This window comes from Salmo trutta, chromosome 12 (genome assembly GCF_901001165.1).
Source record: "Salmo trutta chromosome 12, fSalTru1.1, whole genome shotgun sequence".
NCBI classification, from domain to species: Eukaryota; Metazoa; Chordata; class Actinopteri; order Salmoniformes; family Salmonidae; genus Salmo; species Salmo trutta.
Genome location: NC_042968.1, coordinates 22,767,453 through 22,791,734, shown reverse-complemented (window position 1 = coordinate 22,791,734; position 24,282 = coordinate 22,767,453). Strand labels below are relative to the sequence as shown.

The 24,282-nt window shown below is 44.0% G+C and overlaps 1 protein-coding gene across 2 annotated transcripts in view; it reads left to right on the top strand.

Annotated features, from left to right (window-relative positions):
* LOC115203187 (spondin-1-like) overlaps positions 1 to 23,955 on the top strand; it is a 148,360-nt gene extending 124,405 nt beyond the window's left edge. The window contains exons 8-16 of one of the 2 annotated variants that reach the window (XM_029767627.1): positions 8,254 to 8,476; positions 10,482 to 10,622; positions 13,369 to 13,444; positions 14,182 to 14,364; positions 16,005 to 16,175; positions 16,655 to 16,822; positions 17,078 to 17,242; positions 21,742 to 22,035; positions 22,744 to 23,955. In XM_029767627.1, coding sequence (XP_029623487.1) covers positions 8,254 to 8,476; positions 10,482 to 10,622; positions 13,369 to 13,444; positions 14,182 to 14,364; positions 16,005 to 16,175; positions 16,655 to 16,822; positions 17,078 to 17,242; positions 21,742 to 22,035; positions 22,744 to 22,907 — 1,585 coding nt within the window. In that variant the 3' untranslated portion in view covers positions 22,908 to 23,955. The remainder of the gene's footprint in view (positions 1 to 8,253; positions 8,477 to 10,481; positions 10,623 to 13,368; positions 13,445 to 14,181; positions 14,365 to 16,004; positions 16,176 to 16,654; positions 16,823 to 17,077; positions 17,243 to 21,741; positions 22,036 to 22,743) is intronic. The other variant, XM_029767628.1, reaches the window with a different exon arrangement.
* Positions 23,956 to 24,282: the final 327 nt, after the last annotated feature.

Below are 24,282 nucleotides of genomic sequence, written 5' to 3'. Positions count from 1 at the left end.
TAGAGTGTTGGAGGCTATTTTATAGATGACATCGCCGAAGTTGAGGATCGGTAGGATGGTCAGTTTTACGAGGGTATGTTTGGCAGCATGAGTGAAGGATGCTTTGTTGTGAAATAGGAAGCCGATTCTAGATTAAATTTTGGATTGGAGATGCTTAATATGAGTCTGGAAGGAGAGTTTACAGTCTAGCCAGACACCCAGTTATTTGTAGTTATCCACATATTCTAAGTCAGAGCCATCCAGAGTAGTGATAATGAATGGGCGGGCAGGTCCGGACAATGATCGGTTGAATAGCATGCATTTAGTTTTATTTGCGTTTAAGAGCAGTTGGACGCCACGGAAGGAGAGTCGTATGTCATTGAAGCTCGTCTGGAGGTTAGTTAACACAGTGTCCACAGAAGGGCCAGAAGTATACAGAATGGTGTTGTCTGCATAGAGGTGGATCAGAGAATCACCAGCAGCAAGAGCGACATCGTTGACGTATACAGAGAAGAGAGTCGGCCCAAGAATTGAACCCTGTGGCACCCCCATAGAGACTGCGAGAGGTCCGGACAACAGGCCCTCCGATTTGACACACTGAACTCTATCAGAGAAGTAGTTGGTGAACCAGCCGAGGCAATCATTTGTGAAACCAAGGCTGTTGAGTCTGCCAATAAGAATGTGGTGATTGACAGAGTCGAAAGCGTTGGCCAGGTTGATGAATAGAGCTGCACAGTAATGTCTCTTATCGATGGCGGTTATGATATCGTTAAGGACCGTGAGCGTGGCTGAGGTGCACCCATGACCGGCTCTGAAACCAGATTGCATAGCGGAGAAGGTACGGTGTGATTCAAAATGGTCGGTAATCTGTTTGTTAACTTGGCTTTCGAAGACCTTAGAGATGCAGGGTAGGATAGATATAGGTCTGTAGCAGTTTGGGTCTAGAGTGTCTCCCCCTTTGATGAGGGGGATGACCGCGGCAGCTTTCCAATCTTTGGGAATCTCAGACGATACGAAAGAAAGGTTGAACAGGCTAGTAATAGGGGTTGCAACAATTTTGGCAGATCATTTTAGAAGGAGAGGGTCCAGATTGTCAAGCCCGACTGATTTGTAGGGGTCCAGATTTTGCAGCTCTTTCAGAACATCAGCTATCTGGATATGGGTGAAGGAGAAATCTGTGAGCTCATCTCCACATGCACCAAGCTGATCAGTGTGACTAGGCTTCCTTTAGACTCCTGCATGCATAAACCTTCATTTTATCTCTTATTTAGGACAAACACAAGGAGCAAGTTATCCCAGGTTGCGCAGAGAGAAAAGCGTCCTCAATGTAAAAAACACTCTCACAGAGGATCTGAGTGTGAGACTCCAAAGAGAGCTTCCAAAGGCAGCCACAGCTAGGGACAGAGCCAATTAAATACACAGAGGGTAATTAGCTCGCTATCTTGTTTATATGCTAGCAAATTAATTGTATCATAAAGTGGCAGTGTAAATGCAGAGGAAATCAAATCAACTGGTTTAGGGGATGGGTGGTAGGAAAGGGAGGATGAGAGGAGGGGAAGAGGAGAGGAGGAGGTGGAGGTGGAGGTTCTTGCTTGTAGTGTGATGTGGAAATGCACACATTCTGTTTGTACATGAGGTTTTCTTAGTTGAAAGTAGGGGGCAGAAATGGTTAAGTGCGTATTTTCCTCCTACAATTGAAGGATGGTTCTTTTTATTGTTTAAAATGAGTCTGTTGGGATTGCATGCGATTTTTGTTCATACATGTTCGTACATGTTTTTGAACATGTTTATAAATGTTGTTTGTACGTCTTTGTACATGTGATATGTGATTCATAAAGTTTTTGTGTGTGTGTGTGTGTATGTGTGTGTGTGTGTGTGTGTGTGTGTGTGTGTGTGTGTGTGTGTGTGTGTGTGTGTGTGTGTGTGTGAATTAGTGAAGGGGGCTTATGTTACTGTACTTGTGTGTACATGTGTATGTATGTGTGTGGGCTAAGAGGGTGTGTGCTTTGATGATGATTGATAGAACTCCTGGAGGGGTTTTTCTCCATCAAGGTTAATGGCCTCCAGGCTCCTGTGTATCAAGACATCATGCTGACCTATACTACACAGCTGCCTGCCAATTAACAAACCCTACTACCCTGCCTTTGAAGAAAAGGAAGAGGAAGAAAAATATAAACAGAGAGAGAGAGAGAGAGAGCAAAAGAGAGAGAGAAAGAGAAATAGACGGTGATTAATTATCAGTGGTTAGAAAACCAGCTCTTTATTATGTCTGAAGGATCCAAGGCAGATCTTTAGAGATGGCGCTTCAGGTTCAGGGATATCTGGGATCAGTGTTTGGTTAGGAGTGGTTTGGAAGAACTATCATCATGGGACTAGAACATTAATGAATACACTGTGTTTATGTAACCATGTATTTCTTTACCTGTCTCTCTATCCATCTTCCTTTCTGGTGCCTTTGTTCCACATTGATCACTTGTACTGATTATGAACTAAAGTGGTCATCTTGAGAGAGATGTGGTGGCTGGAGCAAAGGAAAGGGAGAGAGAGTCAGAGGAGGGTGGAGAGGGAGCGAGGGAGGTGGGTGAGCGGAGGGGTGCAGATATGACAGCCATTATTACACACAGCAGAGCTACAGCAGTCTGTCTCCTGAGACTCATAACATGTTCAAGGGAGAGGAAGAGAGAGAAAGAAAGAGAGAAATTAGCCAAAATAGGGAAAGATGGACACAGAGAGAGCAACAGAGAAGGAGATGTGGTCAGAGAGAGAGAGAGGGAGGAAAAGAAAGTAATGGAAGAAGGAATAGAATTCCACTAGAGCCGTCTCCAACCAACCAACCGCTCCACGCCGCCACACCAAGGTCAGCATTATGGTCATCACGGAGACGGATTTACGAGGCTTGCTGGAGCTATCGTTGAGGGAAGCTCGCCTAATTAAAAACGCTGCGGCGCACTGATGAAATTACCTCCTGCCCGCCTCATTTGCATACACGCCAGGGGATTAGCCGGGCTTGACTTGGAAGGAATCAATTTCCTTTGTGTTGTGTTCACGTTCCTCCTACTTCCCTCTGGCCGTGTTTTATTGACGTGTAAACACATCATTCTCCCTGCCTGCCGTTTTCACAATGTCCTTTTAAATGACATGTTTGCTTTTGCCCTACCTGGCTGGATTGATGAGGAGTACATTTTACACAGTAAACTGGAGACTCAGGGGCGCTGCAGCTGCTTTCCTCTTTAAGGTCGCTGTCTGTCTGTCTGTCTGTCTGTCTGTCTGTCTGTCTGTCTGTCTGTCTGTCCTTCATAGGTGAACCACGATTGAGAGGATGTCTGGTTTCATCTAGTTTCCCTCTCAGTCCCACTGGTCTACCTGCGCTTCTAGATAACCTGACATAATCCGCTTCAATGTTTCTCTGGGAATATCTCTATCTCACGCATACACCTGCCACCTGTACACACGCAGGCACGCATCCGAGCACACACACCCATGCACACACACATGCACACACACTCATATGGTCAGGTGCTATGAGAGGGACCTTGGAAAAATACAATTGGCTCAGAACAGGGCAGCACGGCTGGCCCTTAAATGTACACAGAGAGCTAACATTAATAATATGTATGCAAATCTCTCATGACTCAAAGTGGAGGAGAGATTGACTTCATGACTACTTGTTTTTGTAAGAAGTGTTGACACGCTGAATGCACCGAGGTGTCTGTTTAAACTAGATATGCAACCAGAGGTCTCTTCACAATCCCCAAGTCCAGAACAAACTATGGGAGGCGCACAGTACTACATAGAGCCATGGCTACATGGAACTCTATTCCACATCAGGTAACTGATGCAAGCAGTAGAATAAGATTTAAAAAACAGATAACAGCGGGGACTGTGAAGAGACAAACACACAGGCACAGACACACACACACCTGCACCTTAGAGACTATTTGCACTTCAGAGAATATCTGCACCTTATCTGCACTGACTCTCCAGATATGAACCCTTACACACACGCACACTCACATGCACACACTCACATGAACACACAAACACACACACACACACACACACACACACACACACACACACACACACACACACACACACACACACACACACACACACACACACACACACACACACACACACACACACACACTTAACACAGCTCTTCAATAATATACTATTTATTCAACTGTGCGACCAAGACACTATCCATTTTATATTTGTAACATAGTCATACTTGACATAGCATATTAATCATGAATACTGTATATCCTATTGTGTAGATATCAGTCTTATTACTATGCATACTACTTCCTCTAATGACTTGTTCGTTTTGATTGACCTCTGATTAATATTGTTTGAGATTGTAATGCCATGTTGAGGGGCTAGCACGCAAGTATTTCACTGCACTTTTTATACCTGCTGCCAACTGTGTATGTGACAAATAACATTTCATTTGACACACACACAACAACAGTGTCACACAATGTGCTAGTGACACAGACAGAGCAATATGCTGTGGAAATCTTCATCGCTGGGCGTTGTTCTCTGTCACTGTCACAGTACAGAGCCATCCCTCTCTCAAACACACATTCGGACATGAAGGCAAGCATGCACACACACTCTCCAGAGTCCTAATGTACTCAGACGGTCCCCACAGAAGACAACCTACACCCCTCACTTTCTCATCATCTTCCTCTCTTTGTTCTGCTCTATCTGACACCCTCCCACTCACACACACACCTCCCTCTCTCTCAGAACAGGAATGGCTGTGCCTGTGACAGCTACAGATACCTCCATGATGTCCAGTAGTGAGTCCCTCGTCTTTTTAAAGCACACTATACATCTCATCAGACCCTTTCTAAAGACAGCAGGACTACCCCAGCTCTCTGAGGCTTCCAGTTGATTAGCACTGTGCTGACAGACAGACAGAAACAGAGAAATAAGGGGTTGTCAATGAAAACGCAGCTCTTAATGAGCTAAAGGGTTTGTCTTTGTCACTCAGAGACAGCGTGTTTCCTGGGGATGTGGGTGGTGGGAAAGATGGAGGGAGAGAGGGAGGCAGGGAGGGAGGGAGGGACAGTGTCAGAGTCACTGAAGAGAGAAGGAAAAAAGGTCAGTAGGGAGAGAGTCTAATCAGATATACTGTATACCCATTACAGGATATCTATCCAACTGTCCCAATAGGTGATGGACAGTGATGTTCACTGTACTTAGACTTGAACAGATTAAAGGATAAACATTTGAAAGTTTATTCTGGGAATTCTTGATTATAGTATTATAGCTAGAGTAGGTGCATCAATGTCTCACTCTCTACACTCTTTGGAAAAAAAGTGTTCCAAAATGTTTATTTGCGGAGGGATAAGGTTCTACCTAGAACTGTTTTGATCTGAATAACTATTTTAGGAAGAAAATGGTTATTTGTAAGGCAAATGGTTCTACCTAGGACCTTTAACATCCTAAAAAATGTTTTTGGAAGAAAGTGTTATTTGATTCTTTGGAAGGGAAGAAGGACGTTTTGGAAGCCAAGAAGGGTTCTATATAAACTCAGCAAAAGAAGAAACGTTCTCTCACTGTCAACTGCATTTATTTTCAGCAAACTTAACATATGTAAATATTTGTATGAACATAGCAAGATTCAACAACAGACATAAACTGATCAAGTTCCACAGACATGTGACTAACGGAAATGGAATAATGTGTCCCTGAACAAAGGGGGGGTCAAAAATTAAAAGTAACAGTCAGTGTCTGGTGTGGCCACTGGCTGCATTAAGTACTGCAGTGCATCTCCTCCTCATGGACTGCACCAGATTTGCAAGTTCTTGCTGTGAGATGTTACCCCACTTTTCCAACCAGGCACCTGCAAGTTCCCGGACATTTCTGGGGGGAATGGCCCTAGCCCTCACCCTCCGATCCAACAGGTCCCAGACGTGCTCAATGGGATTGAGATCTGGGCTCTTCGCTGGCCATGGCAGAACACTGACATTCCTGTCTTGGTGAGACAAAACTACGACTCGTCAGTGAAGAGCACTTTTTTCCAGTCCTGTCTGGTCCAGCGACGGTGGGTTTGTGCCCATAGGCGACGTTGTTGCCGGGGATGTCCGGTGAGGACCTGTCTTACAACAAACCTACAAGCCCTCAGTCCAGCCTCTCTCAGCCTATTGCGGACAGTCTGAGCACTGATGGAGGGATTGTGCGTTCCTGGTGTAACTCGGGCAGTTGTTGCCATCCTGTACCTGTCCCGCAGGTGTGATGTTCGGATGTACCAATCCCGTGGAGGTGTTGTTACACGTGGCCTGCCACTCTGAGGACGATCAGCTGTCCATCCTGTCTCCCTGTTGCTCTGTCTTAGGCGTATCCCAGTACAGATATTGCAATTTATTGCCCTGGCCACATCTGCAGTCCTCATGCCTCCTTGCAGCATGCCTAAGGCACGTTCACGCAGATAAGCAGGGACCCTGGGAATCTTTCTTTTGGTGTTTTTCAGAGTCAGTAGAAAGGCCTCTTTAGTGTCCTAAGTTTTCATAACTGTGACCTTAATTGCCTCTCGTCTGTTAGCTGTTAGTGTCTTAATGACTGTTCCACAGGCGCATGTTCATTAATTGTTTATGGTTCCTTGAACAAGTATGGGAAACAGTGTTTAAACCCTTTACAATGAAGATCTGTGAAGTTATTTGGATTTTTACTAATTATCTTTGAAAGACATGGTCCTGAAAAAGGGACATTTCTTTTTTTGCTGAGTTTAGAACCATAGAGTATATCATATTTCCCAGCATGCTCTATTGCATGGTGATTTTCAGAATTGTTTATTTTAATGTATTTTTGCATGGACATTGATTGGTTGATAAATGGTATGCTACACAAAGATAAATAACGTACATTTTTTGTAAACTAAACCAATTTGTTAATAATTTGACTTATTGCACCCATTACTGAGATGGTTGTTCCAGTTTAGATCATTGAGGTAGTATCTGTTTTCCATCTTCCCTACCATGGCAGTCATTCTCAATGCAAATTGCAGGTGATAAAAAATTCCACTTGTTGGATATCCTAACTCTGGCTGGATTCCAATAGGAATTGAACATCACTTTGCAAGCCAACATAATGTGACTTGCAAGCCTGATGTGGCCTGTAAACCAGGAGTTTTCTAACAACACTGTGTTAGGGTATAACATGGCCCTCAATGAAAGGCGTTATGATATACTGTATGGTTCTACATAGCACCTTCTAAGACTGTACGGAAGCTCAATTGTCACCTGAAACAATTATCCCCCCTGCTATTCTCCTGTCACTGTTCTGTTCTTCATCTGCCGGTAAATCCATCAGATTTTCTATCACCACACACACCTCAGCCCTGTCCAGTCCAGTCCTGTATTGTCCTCCCATACACAGTAATAATCACCTCTAAGGATGTGTAAGAACTCTAATCCTCTGGGAACACACAGCAGGCTGCCAGCCGTCCCCTCTTCCCCCTCACCGCGTGTCACCGCGTCCCTTTGCTCAGCTCAGCCAGTCTCGGAGGCCTTAGGTTTATTTCTGACAGCCACATTGGACCCAACACAAAGCCGACTTGTAATTGACAGGGTGGCAGGAGGGATAGGGTGTAGGAGGGTGGGAGGTATCTATCAACCCCTGATAAACGTTCATTAGAAATGCTGTGGTTTGGTACTAGGAAAAAGTATTTCTGAACAGACATTTGTGCTGCCGTGTGCATTATTGTGCTTGTGAACTAGCGCACACATCTCTTTGGGTGTGTGTGATCTCTCATCACAACATTATCTGTTGCACACACACACACACACACACACACACACATTCATGGTTCTCTGCCACCAGTAAAGTCCTTAGGGGTGTTTATTACTATTTTCCTCTGGCTGGCAGCTCTGTGTTGAACTGTTGCAGGGGGTGAGCTGGATGCGCAGGGCATGCCTGAGGCAGCAAAGAAACTTCTCTACATCTCTGTGGACTTAAGTACCGCTTCTATCATCCTTTCCTCGTTCTTCATCTCCCTTTCCTTGCTATCCCTCTTTTGCTTTTTCATGCTTTTTAGGGACTTCAGTCGGTATTTCTGTTCTCTCTCTCTCTCTCTCTCTCTCTCTCTCTTCCTCTCTCTTTCTCTCGCTCTATACTTTCTCTCTTCTCTTTTCTACTTTTCATATTTAGTCATTTAACAGGCACCCTTATCCAGAGTGACTTGCAATCAGTGCATTGATCAACTAAAGGTAGGTAAAACATCACATATCACAATTATTGCAATTGTGACTTTCTTCAAAATAGTCCCTTCTCTCTGTCCTCCAGTCGTGCTGCCCCGTCGGCTGAGTTCTCAGTGGACCGTACTCGTCATCTGATGTCCTTCCTCACCATGCTGGGGCCCAGCCCTGACTGGAACGTGGGGCTGTCTGCAGAGGACCTCTGCACCAAGGAGTGTGGTTGGGCCCAGAGGGTTGTCCAAGATATGATCCCCTGGGATGCAGGCACTGACAACGGGGTCACCTATGAGGTCAGTGACCCCCTCGAAATGTCACAACTACACGCTCTAATATTCACACTATCTCTACCACAGTGATTCTAACCATAACCCTGGAGCTCAAGCCCCAGACATCACACATCACTCACACCACCTACTGTATAAAATCACACGTTCTTATAGGGCTGGGAGTTCCCAGGGACCTCACGATACCATATTATCACGATACTTAGGTGCCGATATGATATCTATTGCGATTCTCATGAATCTATATGTATTACTATTCGATACTGCAATGCGATGTTCCAAACATACATCTGCTGCAGAGGGACAAAAGAGAGCCATGACAAAACGACTTTTGATCAGTCATGGAAATAAATGTGCTGAAAACAAATTGGCTCAGTATTTAAAAAGAAGATGGAGAACAAGCTATGAAGGAAAAAATACTGGAATTTTGGTGCATGTACAGCCGACTAGCACAAAAATAGTATTAAGATATTGTCAAAAATAATATTGCAATACACTGAGTGTACAAAACATTAGGAACACCTTTCTAATATTGAGTTGCACCCACTTTTGCCCTCAGAACTGCCTCAATTCATCGGGGCATGGACTCTACAAGATGTCGAAAGCTTCCTACATTTGTGTCAAGTTGGCTGGAGGTCCTTTGGGTGGTTCTTGATACACACGGAAAACTGTTGAGTGTGAAAAACCCAGCAGCATTGCAATTCCTGCCACATTCAAACCGGTGCGGCTGGCACCTACTACCATACCCCGTTCAAAGGCACTTAAATATTTTGTCTTTTCCATTTACCTTCTGAATGGCACACATACACAATCCATGTCTCAAGGCTTAATAATCCTTCTTTAACCTGTCTCCTCCCCTTCATCTAAACTGATTGAAGTGGATTTAACAAGTGACATCAATAAGGGATCATAGCTTTCACTAAGATTCACCTGGTCAGTCTGTCATGGAAGAGCAGGTGTTCCTAATGTTTTGTACACTCTGTATATATGTCAATATATTATTTTTCCATGTGGACAGACTTGTTGAGGAGAGTCTACGACTGTGCTGTGCTGTGTGAGCTCACAGACAGACCTTTGGCTGATCCCTGGGAGTTCACAGACGAACCTGTTGAACTGTTACGCCCCTGTTTGATTTGGCATCGCCCCACCAATGACCTTACTCATATCAATTGTCTGGAGCCTCAGACATACTTACTTCCACTTGGGTGGAAGAAAGAACACGTTGTTTAAGAACCGGTCAAGAGTTATGAAATGAGGTTGTATAGTGTTTTATTATTGAACTGTGTCTATATATTTTAGTGGTCTCTGTTGTTTCAGGAAGCCTGAAGTTGACGTTTGGAGTTGTTAAAACAGCTCCTGGTAACCTCCTGTGGTGTTCTCTCTCACTGTGTGACTCTGCTCTCCACTGGTGTGAAACAGTAGGATGTATGTAGTGATGTAGCAACCACATTCTATACATTGTAATTGAATCAGAAGTTCACAGGTGTGAAAGATTTTGATCACAACAGCACTTTTACGAAGTTACATGTCAACCCTTCATGTTCAGACTAGTGGATGGCTAGTGGATGGCTTGTTTTCCAGTGTTGTGCCTTCAGAAGCCATGTGGCTGTGTTTGCTGTGTTAGCCCCTGGCTAGCAGACGTTTGCTGCAGACTAATGACAACAGTTTCACCACATAACCCCATAACCCACAGTATCCCTGACCCAGATCTATGGATTCATGTTGTTTTAGTGGATGTGGCTTTGTGACTTGTATAGTCTAGGTTTGCCAGTCTTAGGAGGTCGTATGTTATTTGTGCTGGGACAAGACTATATTATAGACGTGTTGTATACCTCCGTATTGCACATGAAGAGACCTATTGCAACCTTTCAAGGTTATCTACAATACATATTTTATCACTGATATCATGACACTGTTCCTCAATACTACAATGGAACACATATTGACATGAGAAGCAAAGTCATGTATCTATGTTGACTCTTCATTTGTGTGTGTGTGTTCTGACCTCCAGTCTCCCAACAAGCCCACAGTCCCTCAGGAGAAGATCCGCCCCCTGACTAGCCTGGACCACCCCCAGAGCCCCTTCTACGACCCTGAGGGGGGCGCCATCACCCCCGTGGCCAGGGTAGTAGTGGAGCGCATCGCCCGAAAGGTCTGTTCATCCAATCATCTCTCTCCATTTCTTCCATTCCTTTGGCTGCTACATCTCTCCAACTTGTTGCCTTGATCCTCTTTCTTTGCTCACTTCAATTCCTATTTCCATCCTCTTTCTGTCTCATGCTCTACTCACTCCTCGTGTTCTTTCCCTCCAGCTGTCACCAACACAACCTGATTTCATGCACATCAAGGCATTGTTTGAGGTTCGCTCTAAGATCTCAAAGCGGTTACAAACGTTTGATTATGTGCCTGTGTTCATAACGTTGTTTCGGTATACGATTCGAAATGAGAAGGTAAACAAACAGTACAATGGAACATATTGGTGTACTGAACTAGAAATGTCAACTTTAAAGCTTCAGACACTGAGAGGAAGAGACATATTTTTCAGTCTGAGAAGAAAGTAACTTAATTTTAACTCCCTCTGCATTGCTCCAGTGTCTAACTGAAGATGTTGTGGGTCAACACAGCTGTAGATATAGATGTTAGTTGTATAGGTGCAGTTTGAAGAGAACAGGTGTTGAACAGTGAATTAAATGTCAGTGGACTATAGCATTTACACAGCATCCTGCCTGGCAGACTCAACTAGAATCTCTCCATCTACTCATAGTCTTTATCAATATATTGATCCTCACACACTGAAGCACAATCCTGCTATGCCCTCCGATGTACCATCAAACAGGCAAAGCGCTAAGATTAAATCGTACTACACCGGCTCCGACGCTCGTCTTACGCTCGTGGCAGGGCTTGCAAACTATTACAGACTACAAAGGGAAGCAAAGCCGTGAGCTGCCCAGTGACACTAGCCTACCAGACGAGCTAAATCACTTCTATGCTCGCTTCGAGGCAAGCAACACTAAGGCATGCATGGGAGTATCAGCTGTTCTGGATGACTGTGTGATGGCGCTCTCCGTAGCCGACGTGAGTAAGATCTTTAAACAGGTCAACATTCACAAGGCTGCGGGGCCAGACGGATTACCAGGATGTGTGCTCCGGGCATGTGCTGACCAACTGGCAGGTGTCTTCACTGACATTTTCAACATGTCCCTGATTGAGTCTGTAATACCAACATGTTTCAAGCAGACCACTGTAGTCCCTGTGCCCAAGAACACTAAGGCAACCTGCCTAAATGACTACACACCCATAGCACTCACATCCGTAGCCATGAAGTGCTTTGAAAGGCTGATAATGGCTCACAACACCATTATCCCAGAAACCCTAGACCCACTCCAATTTGCATACCGCCCAAACAGATCCACAGATGACGCAATCTCTACTGCACTCCACAATGCCCTTTCCCACCTAGACAAAAGGAACACCTACGTGAGAATGCTATTCATTGACTACAGCTCAGCGTTCAACACCATAGTACCCTCAAAGCTCATCACTAAGCTAAGGACCCTGGGACTAAACACCTCCCTCTGCAACTGGATCCTGGACTTCCTGACGGGTCGCCCCCAGGTGGTGAGGGTAGGTAGCATCACATCTGCCACACTGATCCTCAACACTGGAGCCCCATCAGGAGTGCGTGCACAGTCCCCTCCTGTACTCCCTGTTCACCCATGACTGCGTGGCCAGGCACGACTCCAACACCATTAAGTTTGCCAAAGACACAACAGTGGTAGGCCTGATCCCCGTCAACAATGGGACCGCCTTTAGGGAGGAGGTCAGAGACCTGGCTGGGTGGTGCCAGAACAACAACCTATCCCTCAACGTAACCAAGACTAAGGAGATGATTGGAAAAGGAGGACCGAGCACACCCCCATTCTCATGGACGGCGAAGTAGTGGAGCAGGTTGAGAGCTTCAAGTTCCTTGGTGTCCACATCACCAACAAAATAGAATGGTCCAAACACAACAAGACAGTCGTGAAGAGGGCACGACAAAGCCTATTTCCCCTCAGGAAACTAAAAAGATGTGGCATGGGTCCTCATATCCTCAAAAGATTCTACAGCTGCAACATCGAGAGCATCCTGACTGGTTGCATCACTGCCTCGTACGGCAACTCCTCGGCCTCCGACCGCAAGGCACTACAGAGGGTAGTGGACCTCTACACCAGGTGGTGTCAGAGGAAGGCCCTAAAAATTGTAATAGACCCCAGCCACCCCATATGCATAGTCACTTTAACCATACCTACATACTACCTCAATTAGCCCGACTAACCGGTCCCTGTATATAGCCTCGCTACTGTTATAGCCTCGCTGTTGTATATAGCCTACTGTTATTTTTCACTGTCTTTTTACTGTTGTTTTTTATTTCTTTACTTATCTATTGTTTACCTAATACCTATTTTTTACTTAAAAATTGCACTGTTGGTTAGGGCCTGTAAGTAAGCATTTCACTGTAAGGTGTACACCTGTTGTATTCGGCGCATGTGACAAATAAACTTTGATTTGATTTGGAATCGCACACACACAGCAACCCCCCCAGCCCCACACACACACCCTATCACTCTGATCGTTTGTCACTTGACCTAAGCGGACCTCTGTTGTTATGACAGCTGAATGCCATAATCAGCATGTCCCCATATCACAGCCCCGTTCGCTAGAAAGTTAATTAACTAAATATGCTAGCTAGATAGCAACAACGTGTATCTGTGAGCACCAGCAAAGGTGAGAGGATGCATCAGCTGACCTCCCTGTTTACCCCCTTCTCTGTCTGATAGCCGCCAGAGGCAAACGGAGGATCTTATCACAACAGAGTAGTATGTATTCCACAACGCAGGCCTGTGTTTGTCTGTCCGCAGGGAGAGCAGTGCAACGTCGTGCCTGATAACGTGGATGACATTGTGGCTGATATCGCCCAGGAGGAGAAAGAGGAAGGTCTGTGTCTCTCTTTATCTCTCTCTCCCCTCTGAGTCCCTGTATCTCCCCAACTCTGCCAACAAAGGTTATAACAGAGGAGCGATAAGCAAGAGAGAGGAGAAAGGCATGTCTCTCGCTCTCTCTCATTCTCCCTCTGCCCATCTCCAGGAGTGGGAGATTAGAACCAGAGCTTGAGAAACAGTTGAATTAGTTAACCCAGCTCAGCATAATCGTCCTCCATGTCTCTCTCTCTCTCTCTCTCTCTCTCTCTCTCTCTCTCTCTCTCTCTCTCTCTCTCTCTCTCTCATGGGAATGCTGCACAGATGGAATCGTAAGCAGATTTGATCAGTAGTGGCATTTTCAATAAATCAGTAAGGCTGCAGTTGAGATTGTTCCAAGTGAATATTCGCTCCTTAACATGTCCCAGGGACAGAGATGTTTGATTTGAGTCAGATGAATGTTTCAATAGCACATCACTTAGTGAGGAGAGGCTTAGGCACTCAACACACACCTGAGGAAACACATAACTAGTTATGACTTTGAACGTTTGTGTTTGTGCCCTTCATTTGATTAATGTCTTTCTCCTCTCTCTCTCTCTCTCTCTCTCTCTCTCTCTCTCTCTCTCCCCACCCCTCTCTCTTCCTCTAAGCCCTCTCTCTCCCCTCCTCTGCCACCCTTTCTCCCCCCTCCCTTCCCACTCTCTCTCTCTCTCTGTCTTGCTCTCTCTCTCTCGTTCCCACTTTCCCTCCCTTCAGACGACACTCCAGAGACGTGTATCTACTCCAACTGGTCTCCCTGGTCAGCCTGCAGCTCAGCCACCTGTGACAAGGGCAAGAGGATGAGACAGAGGATGCTGAAGGCCCAGCTGGACCTCAGTGTACCCTGTCCTCACACCCAGGACTTTGAGCCCTGCATGGGGCCTGGCTGCAGCGACGAGGGTCAGTATGTTGGATGTACTAGGCAGCTCATGAGACATGGCGGGGTTTCGAACACAGGTTAACCTCAGATTTACAAGACTGTGTTTGCCTCCTGAGCTAAAGCCGATATATTAGCTCAGGGAGCTAACACAAGTCTTTGTCTCAGGCAATGTTACTCAACACGTGAACGTGGTTCACCGAACCACCCCCGTTACACAAATATATATTGACATGAACACATATAGTGCAATACAATCTAGGATACAATCTGGAAATGTGTATTTCTTGTTGCTGTCTTGGTGTATAAACACCCATCTAAAAACAAACTTCAACATCCTACCAAGTCCCTGTATGAGCTCTAGGAGCTTTATTAGTGTGGACATCATCTTTGTTAGCATTTCATAGGTTATTGCAAAGAGTCAGACAGGGAAAGGTAAAATCTGGTTTACTGCAGGTCTTTATTGGTGTTGGGTCATCGATAAAGCCCCCAGCTCGTTTGTAGCTCAGCCAATAAAGTTGTAGCAGCATAGAGGTGAGGGGGACACTGTGTTTCTGAGACAAGCCAATAAAATGTGTAATGGGCTAAAGCTGCTGGGAGGCCACAGTGGATACTAAGGCTTTATTAAAAGACATATAACAAGTTATGAGAATACACACAGGGGGCATCACGTCTTTGCTGCTTGCAGTGAAAGACTAATGAATAATAAAATATGCTTGGGTATTTGTGTGTGTGTGTGTGTGTGTGTGTGTGTGTGTGTGTGTGTGTGTGTGTGTGTGTGTGTGTGTGTGTGTGTGTGTGTGTGTGTGTGTGTGTGTGTGTGTGTGTGTGTGTGTGTGTGTGTGTGTACGGGTCCTGTACACACACACATGGGCTCTTATTCGGGGCTCTTATTCATGATTTGCTTATTATTAATGATTAATTAATGATTTTCTCATCTTATTAATGATGAGCTTCTTTATTGAGCAGAGCTTAATGAGTCTTTCAGTCTGGAGAGGGAGGGTTTAGATATAAATCCATGTGAGTCTCACCCAGAACGATTCTTATCCTGCCTCCCTCCCAACGGAACATAATGCAACAACAGCAGGGGGTTGTTATAAATTAGGAGAAACATGTCTGTTGCATAAATGTGTTCACAGCTCATGCATTTTCAAAGCTCTTGGGTAACACTTTGGGTACAGGCGTACTGGTACAAGATTTTTGGGTAACACTGTGGGTACAGGCCGCCTACTGGTATAAGCTCTTGGGTAACACTTTGGGTACATGCGTACTGGTACAAGCTCTTGGGTAACACTTTGGGTACAGGCGTACTGGTACAAGCTCTTGGGTAACACTTTGGGTACAGGCGTACTGGTACAAGCTCTTGGGTAACACTGTGGGTACAGGCATACTGGTACAAGCTCTTGTGTAACACTGTGGGTACAGGCGTACTGGTACAAGCTCTTGTAATGGCCATGAGCTGACATAGATGATCATAGTCTCCTATTGTCTTATTATGATAAATGAGACTAACAGAAGGTCCTATGATGTAGATGCATCATACACTGGTTGATTATATAAAGTGTGATGTAGCTACTAACACTGTAAGGACATTAAAATCCTGAATGCAACTCAAATGCCATAACTGACTGTGACCTTCTGCACTTTGCCCCTGACCTCTCAGAAGGGTCCACCTGCACGATGTCAGAGTGGATCACCTGGTCTCCGTGCAGCATGTCATGTGGGATGGGCCTGCGGTCCCGGGAACGCTATGTCAAGCAGTTCCCTGACGATGGCTCTGTGTGTACCTTGCCTACTGAGGAGAACGAGAAGTGTATTGTGAACGAGGAATGCAGTGAGTAGCTTTAACCCCTAAAATCAAGGGTTCACAAAGTCATTTATCACAAACATTGCTGCATTTACCAAAGTTTTTGTTTTTAATCAGGTAAACAAACATTTTCCGAGGTATAGGAAACTTTTGATTAATCTGTGTATGTACTTTTCATACAAACAAATCTATGTATTTCTATGCCGTAGATAAATGAGGCTCCATTGTGTGCATCAATTCACAGTGGAAGAGCATCTGCTAAATTATTCAAATGTACTGTTCAAACTATTAGGATGATGTATAATTATGCGTGATTACAGGACAAAGTAATGCATATGTGGATTAAGTTCTGTCTCTCCCATTGAACACACCCACTCCCCTTCTCTTCCTCTCTCCCACCCTCCCTCCCCTCTTCCCTCTCCCCTTCTCATTCGCTCCTCCGCTTCCCTTCCCCCTCTCTGCCTTTTCCCCTCTTAACTGTCTGATCCCCCCCTCCCCCTCTTCAGCCCCCAACAGTTGTCTGGTGACAGAGTGGGGTGAGTGGGACTCCTGCAGTGCCACCTGTGGGCTGGGCATGAAGAGGAGGGAACGCATGGTGAAGATGCCTCCACCAGACGGCTCCATCTGTGGGGCTGAGGTGCTGGAGGTGGAGAAGTGCATGATGCCAGAGTGTCGTGAGTAACATACACATACACACACTCACACACACGCACTCACACATACGCACTCACACACACATACTCCCACGCACGCACTCACACTCACACAGATAAGCATAAGCAGGCTTATACAAACAAACATACACATGCACACACACGCTCATCTGTACACACACCTGCACACTTACATACACCACAACAAATGCCAACTACATGAAATCAGATAGACATTGTATGTTACACTGATTCTGTGTGGGTCCTGTGGCACAGACACCATCCCCTGTATGCTGTCTCCGTGGTCTGACTGGAGTGACTGCAGTGTGACGTGTGGGAAGGGCATGCGGACGAGGCAGCGTGTGCTCAAGTCTCCTGTGGAGCTGGGAGAGTGTACAGAGGACCTGGAGCAGGTGGAGAAGTGCATGCTGCCAGAGTGTCGTAAGGAACACACACACACACGCACACACACACACACACACACACACACACACACACATTGGAGCGAACCTACTTTATTCATGTGTGGACACACCAAGAAACAGTTCTGCACATGTGTAATTCATAATAATGCTGATTTAGTATCTTCATTGTGCAACCTAACATCTGTCTGCTTGTAATACTCTCCCTATCATATCCACATGCATACACACTTAAAACACACTTGGCTTGTTAGTGTGTACACATCGGTTTGACATCTGCGTTAGGAGTGCCCATAGACTCATCTCCAGCCCAAACTCTCCCAGATAGTGTTATCATGAGAATACCCTGGTGGGGTATTAGCTGGTTTATATGAGAGGGAACAGCTTCCTCAAGCTGCTCCTCCATTGGAACCCAGAAGTGCCCATATGCTCTCACATTTAAGCCTTAATCGGTTATATACAGTTGAAGTCGGAGGTTTACATACACATAAGGTGGGGTCATTAAAACTAGTTTTTCAACCACTCCACAAATGTATTGTTAACAAACTATAGTTTTGGCAAGTCGGTTAGGACATCTACTTTGTGCATGACACAAGTAGATTTTCCAACAGTTGTTTACAGACAGATTATTTCACTTATAATTCACTGTATCACAATTCCAGTGGGTTTACATACAGTAAATTGAATGTGCCTTTAAACAGCTTGGAAAATTCCAGAAAATGAGTTCATGGCTTTAGAAGCTTCTGATAGGCTAATTGACATAATTTGAGTCAATTGTAGGTGTACCTGTGGATGTATTTCAAGGCCTACCTTCATGGGAAAATCAAAATAAATCAGCCAAGACCTCAGAAAAGAAATTGTAGACCTCCACAAGTCTGGTTCATCCTTTGGAGCAATTTCCAAACGCTTGAAGGTATCACGTTCATCTGTACAAAGAATGGTACGTAAGTATAAACATCATGGGACCACGCAGCCGTCATACCGCTCAGGAAGGAGACGTATTCTGTCTCCCAGAGATGTACGTTCTTTGGTGCAAAAAGTGCAAATCAATCCTAGAACAACAGCAAAGGACCTTATGAAGATGCTGGAGGAAACAGGTACAAAAGTATCTATATCCACAGTAAAACGAGACTTATATCGGCATAACCTGAAAGTCCGCTCAGGAAGGAAGAAGACACTGCTCCAAAACCGCCATAAAAAAGCCAGACTACGGTTGGCAACTGCACATGGGGACAAAGATCGTATTTTTGGGAGAATTGTCCTCTGGTCTGACGAAACAAAAATAGAACTGTTTGGCCAAAATGACCATCATTATGTTTGGAGGAAAAAGGGGGAGGCTTGCAAGCCGAAGAACACCATCCCAACCGTGAAGCACGGGGGTGGCAGCATCATTCCAATGACTGGAACGAACTACAAAAATCTCTGAAACTGGAAACACTTATCTCCCTCACTAGCTTTAAGCACCTGCTGTCAGAGCAGCTCACAGATCACTGCACCTGTACATAGCCCATCTATAATTTAGCCCAAACTACTACCTCTTCCCCTACTGTATTTATTTATTTTATTTATTTTGATCCTTTGCACCATATTATTTATATTTGAACTTTGAACTTTCTTCAAACTACAAATCTACCATTCCAGTGTTTTTCTTGCTATACTTTATTTACTTTGCAACCATGGCATTTTTTTGCCTTTACCTCCCTTATCTCACATCATTTGCTCACATTGTATATAGTCTTATTTTTTTCTACTGTATTATTGTCTGTATGTTGTTTACTCCATGTGTAACTCTGTGTTGTTGTATGTTGTCGAACTGCTTTGCTTTATCTTGGCCAGGTCGCAATTGTAAATGAGAACTTGTTCTCAACTTGCCTACCTGGTTAAATAAAGGTGAAATAAAATAAAAAATAAATAAATAAAAATGTTGTGGGGGTGCTTTGCTGCAGGAGAGACTGGTGCACTTCACAAAATAGATGTCATCATGAGGTAGGAAAATTATGTGAATATATTGAAGCAACATCTCAAGACATCAGTCAGGAAGTTAAAGCTTGGTCGCAAATGGGTCTTCCAAATGGACAATGACCCCAAGCATACTTCCAATATTGTGGCAAAATGGCTTAAGGACAACAAAGTCAAGGTATTTGAGTGGCCATCACAAAGCCCTGACCTCAAGCCTATAGAAAATTTGTGGGCAGAACTGAAAATGTGTTTGTGAGCAAGGAGGCCTACAAACCCAACTCAGTTACACCAGCTCTTTCAGGAGGAATGTGCCAAAATTCACTAAACTTATTGTGGGAAGCTTGTGGAAGGCTACCCAAAACGTTTGACCCAAGTTAAACATTTTAATGCAATGCTACCAAATACTAATTGAGTGTTTGTAAACTTCTGACCCACTCGGAATGTGATGAAAGAAATAAAAGCTGAAATAAATCATTCTCTCTAATATTATTCTGACATTTCACACTCTTAAAATAAAGCGGTGATCCTAACTGACCTAAGACGGGGAATTTTTTACTAGGATTAAATGTCAGGAATGTGAAAACTGAGTTTAAATGTATTTGGCTAAGGTGTGTCGTGTCTTTGGCTATGCCGGATTAAGTGATATGACATGCTAACTTATACAATTATTTCTCTGTAATTAATATTACCTGATTAAGCTAATCATGTAAATGTAATTAACTAGAAAGTCGGGGCACCACAGAAGAACGTTTATAGAGCCGTTATCTTCCGAATAAACTCTTAAAATACTTAGTAATATTTTACATCGATAGCAGTCAATATTAATCCTTATCTTATTTTCAGTCTCATAATGAAAGTTGTCAATTCTTGGTTATCTTCACGAACCCTGGCTAACAAGTTGAATCAGCAATACAAAATTGGGTTTAATTATTTATTTACTAAATACCTAACTAAACACACAGAATTACAAATACACAGAATACAATGATGTCATACAGAATTCACCCCTGGTGAACGGAACCTGTATGAAAGCTGGTTACACAAAGGAAAGGGGGTTGGGCTTGAATGAAATAGCGGGAAGACTTAGGAACAAAGAAACAGCAGCTATGCTATCGTAAATACATTATCTTATGCATTCTAAATTACCGCCCATTTGGAAAAGGAAAATGCAATAAATATTTACTCTGAGCTGCGCTTCGGTAGATTGGTCGTAGATGCTGGCCGGGTTGGCCAACAGATCTTCCTGTAGTGGAAGAATGTCAATGGTGGTAAATTGGATACGTGGTGGTATCTTTGTCTGTTTGTTAGACTGGATCCGTCGCCCGTCCTTTCCTAGCCCACGTTAGCAGCGGCTAACTCAACGGCTAGGAAGTATCACTTCTGTAGTGAATAAGCTCAAAGTTCATACCATTCGCCATCAAAGCTCACGCCGAGGTTGGCTTAGTTCTGTCCTTGATATGTGTGTCCTTCTAACGTAGAGGCTGCAGACCTCCCGTACTGGAACATACTGGTTATCTTTCGTCAAAGGCTTATATAGTGGAGAGGGGGGAAGGAGGTGTTTCATCGTTTATAACCCCATGTCTCTTCACAGGGTTGGGCCACTGATCGGGCAGGGCACTTTCCTTATGAAAACCCAATTCTCTCATTTGGAAGCTAAAATTACATTTAATCTCCTAACAAACAATTTCAATATCAAACATTTCAATTGCATAACAATTCCATGTGACTCTGATAACTAGAGGGTGTATACTTTCTCAGGTACAGTTTATGTCGTCCTGTCATCAATCATAATGTCCCAGATAACAATGAACTGACCTCCATACTCATTACGTTATCAAGCATATTTCCAACTGGTTTTATTATGTAAATATGGTTCCTTTCCCCATTTGTTTGATGTTCCCAGACTCTCTATATTTAACAGGACAGCAGTCCTTCAGTAGGGTCAGTAAGAGAGGGGAAGGGAGAAAGGTATTTATGGGGGGGGGTCATAAACCTTACCCACAGGCCAACGTCATGACAGGTGTATGTAAACTTCCGACTTGAACTGTATATTCTAGTCAGGTACAGGACTGGAAGACACATTACCATAGGAAAATACTCTTTCTCCTCTCCTTTCTCCTGTTCCCTTGAAAATGAGGGAGCTAATTTAAGGGCTGTATTGTGAAGAAAGGGATTAAAAGGCAAAAATAACCATCTTTAACTTTGGCACACAAGTCATTGTATTGGGGTGAAAAAGCTTGTTAACTGGTCTTCCCTCAGTCTTAGTGAGGGGATAAAGCTGGCAGAATTATTCTGGCCAGCCCTAATCATCCCTGCAGTTCGTAAGAATGTTCTCGTTATGGACATAAGTCAGAGAATCTGTTTCCAGGGCATTCATAATGTGTTATGTTTAGAACAAGGAACGTTAATGCAAAGTCATGAGGTGTATCTACAAGCTTTCTTCCCATATTAACTCTTCACCTTTCTTACTCCACCCTGTCCCCCTCATCATTATCTCTCATCCCCCCTCTCTTCTGTCTCTCTCTCTCTCTCTCTCTCTCTCTCTCTCTCTCTGTACAGCGACAGACTGTATGGTGTCAGAGTGGACAGAGTGGTCTGAGTGTAACAAATCCTGTGGTAAAGGTCACATGATAAGGACACGCATGGTGAAGCTGGAGCCTCAGTTCGGAGGGGACTCGTGTCCCGAGACAGTACAGAGGAAGAAGTGTAAGATCAGGAAGTGTAACCGCGGCGGTGGCCAGGGTCAGGTCAACAGCGACGAGAAGAAACGACGCAAGGAGGCGAGGGAGAAGAGGAGAAGCAAACAGGGGGGTCGACAGGGGGAGGAGACCACGTCACCTGCTGAACACCCAGGTTGGTAGGCCTCATTATCACCACCATAACCATTGTCAGCAGCAGTGTTATAGTCATTATCATAGAGTGCGGTTACATACACACAATAATGTGATTATTGTGGATAGTCAGGTTAATATAATAGTTTGATTAAAATGTTTACATGCAATGCAAGAAGAACGTGGACACATCTGAAATCAGGCTACCTGATGACATTCTGATAAATGTAAAAAAAAAATTAAGTTCTACCACAGCGAACATGTTATTTGTGGGAAGCATATTTGATTCTGAGTTGGGACATATAAAGTTTGTTTGTGAAAACTACTTCTAAGACATGTACATTCAGTTGTTCCGAACACACTTTACTCGCTCTAAAGAGGGAGGCTCACTAGGCTGGTGCTATCACATTCACAGATCAAATACACCGCTGGCACGCCGATTAAGGTGTTTACATGTCCTAATAATTGCTTACTTCTTTTGACCTTACCCCGATTAAGATGAGCAGAGTAATTTGTTTACATGACTATTGAATAATCTGCCTACTGCCATAATCAGTTTAATATTGCATTAGTGTGCATATTGCATTAGTGTGCATGTAAATGTACTAATAGAAAACTAAATCACAGTCAGTTTTGATAGTCAGTATTTTCAATATGATCATTGCTATTCTTTAACAAGGAACAATTGTCATTGAAAATGTATACAATCTCTCTCTCTCCTTCTCATCAGGCTGTAAGATGAGGCCGTGGTCCAGCTGGACGGACTGTACCAAGCTGTGTGGCGGGGGGATCCAGGAGCGGCTCATGACAGCCAAGAAGAGGCTTAAGAGCGCCCAGCTCCCCAGCTGCAAGGACAGGAAGGAGATCCGAGCGTGTAACGTGTACCCCTGCTAGATGGACCAAGGTGGGCAGGACGGGGATGGGATGGGTACGGAGTGGGTGGAGGTTGCCCATAAACACTGGTGTGAGCTCAGTTGTTTTCCCCTATGACAGTTCAGGTTAGGTTTGGGGATTGTAAGCTGATCCTAGATCTGTGCCTATGGGCAAGTTGGTTATGGGACAGAGTGTGAGGTGGCATAGTGTCACTCAATGATCCAATGCACTCTGTTTAGGGCTGGCACGGACCTTAATCTCTCTTGGTTTAATCCAGGGCTGAGTGAAGATTCTAGATTGGGGATTGAAGATTCTAGACTGGGGAAGGTACACTGGTTCTGTATACACCTCTAGTCAGAGGTTGGAAAGAGTTTGGCAAATTCTGAAATGACCCATCCTTCAAGGTCAATTGTCATGGGTTATTTTACAAGAAGGAAGGATGGAATTCCCTTGGTCTCTTCTCGAGCCTAAAACAAACAGCCATTTTGAGAGAGGATCTAGGCTTCCCCAAATAACGCCTAGCATCTGATGAACCTGACTGATTTTCCTCTGTGTGTACAATAAACTAGCTCTGTTACATATAGGATTCTTCTGCAAGATTACTGTAAACTTGTTGTGGTATAATATTCTTGAATAATAATAATGATGAAAACACCAATTGATTTAATAAGAGATAGTACTGTTAGGCTATATCCTGTAGTATCCTCTTTGGTAGTGTATATTATCCCAGAACTTAAAGCACAGTTACCCAGCCATTCCAGCATTTTATAATCCTTCAGAAAAAAAGATGTTTCTAGGATCAAGAAATCTCCTGTATGACTTTTTACTCAGCTGTTCATGTAGACACACCGCAATGGAAATCTCTATGATTTTGTGCATTGTTATTATAAGATCATTTTTATTTTTTTGCTGTGGATTTTTTGATAACAATATCACCCAAGGGTCTTACCAAAGTATTGTGTAGATGTTTTTTACGTGTCTTTACGTCTCTTTTTCCTCTGCTCCTCTAACATATTAATATTTTGGAATATATCACCTTTACAATAAAAGTAAATGTTAGAAATTGTCATACGGATGTTTATTTTTGTTGGATTACCATTTATATTGAGGTAAATGTATTATATTACGTTGAGGTCCATATTCATGCCAGGGTTTACATACAATACATAAACCAATGCATTTCATACTCTTGGCCACTAGATGGAGACTATAAACTCATTAGAAGTGAGTTATTTTTCATTTGACAGGTAGAGTCAGTAAACCAGTAGGTGCCATCTAAGCCTGTGCTATTTCAATGCACTTTGGTCATACATAGTACTGTAACAGCATACTTGACTATCATGACACCTTTTTCTCAACCCATAACCAGAGATATGTGAGTGTCTAGGCAGGGAGC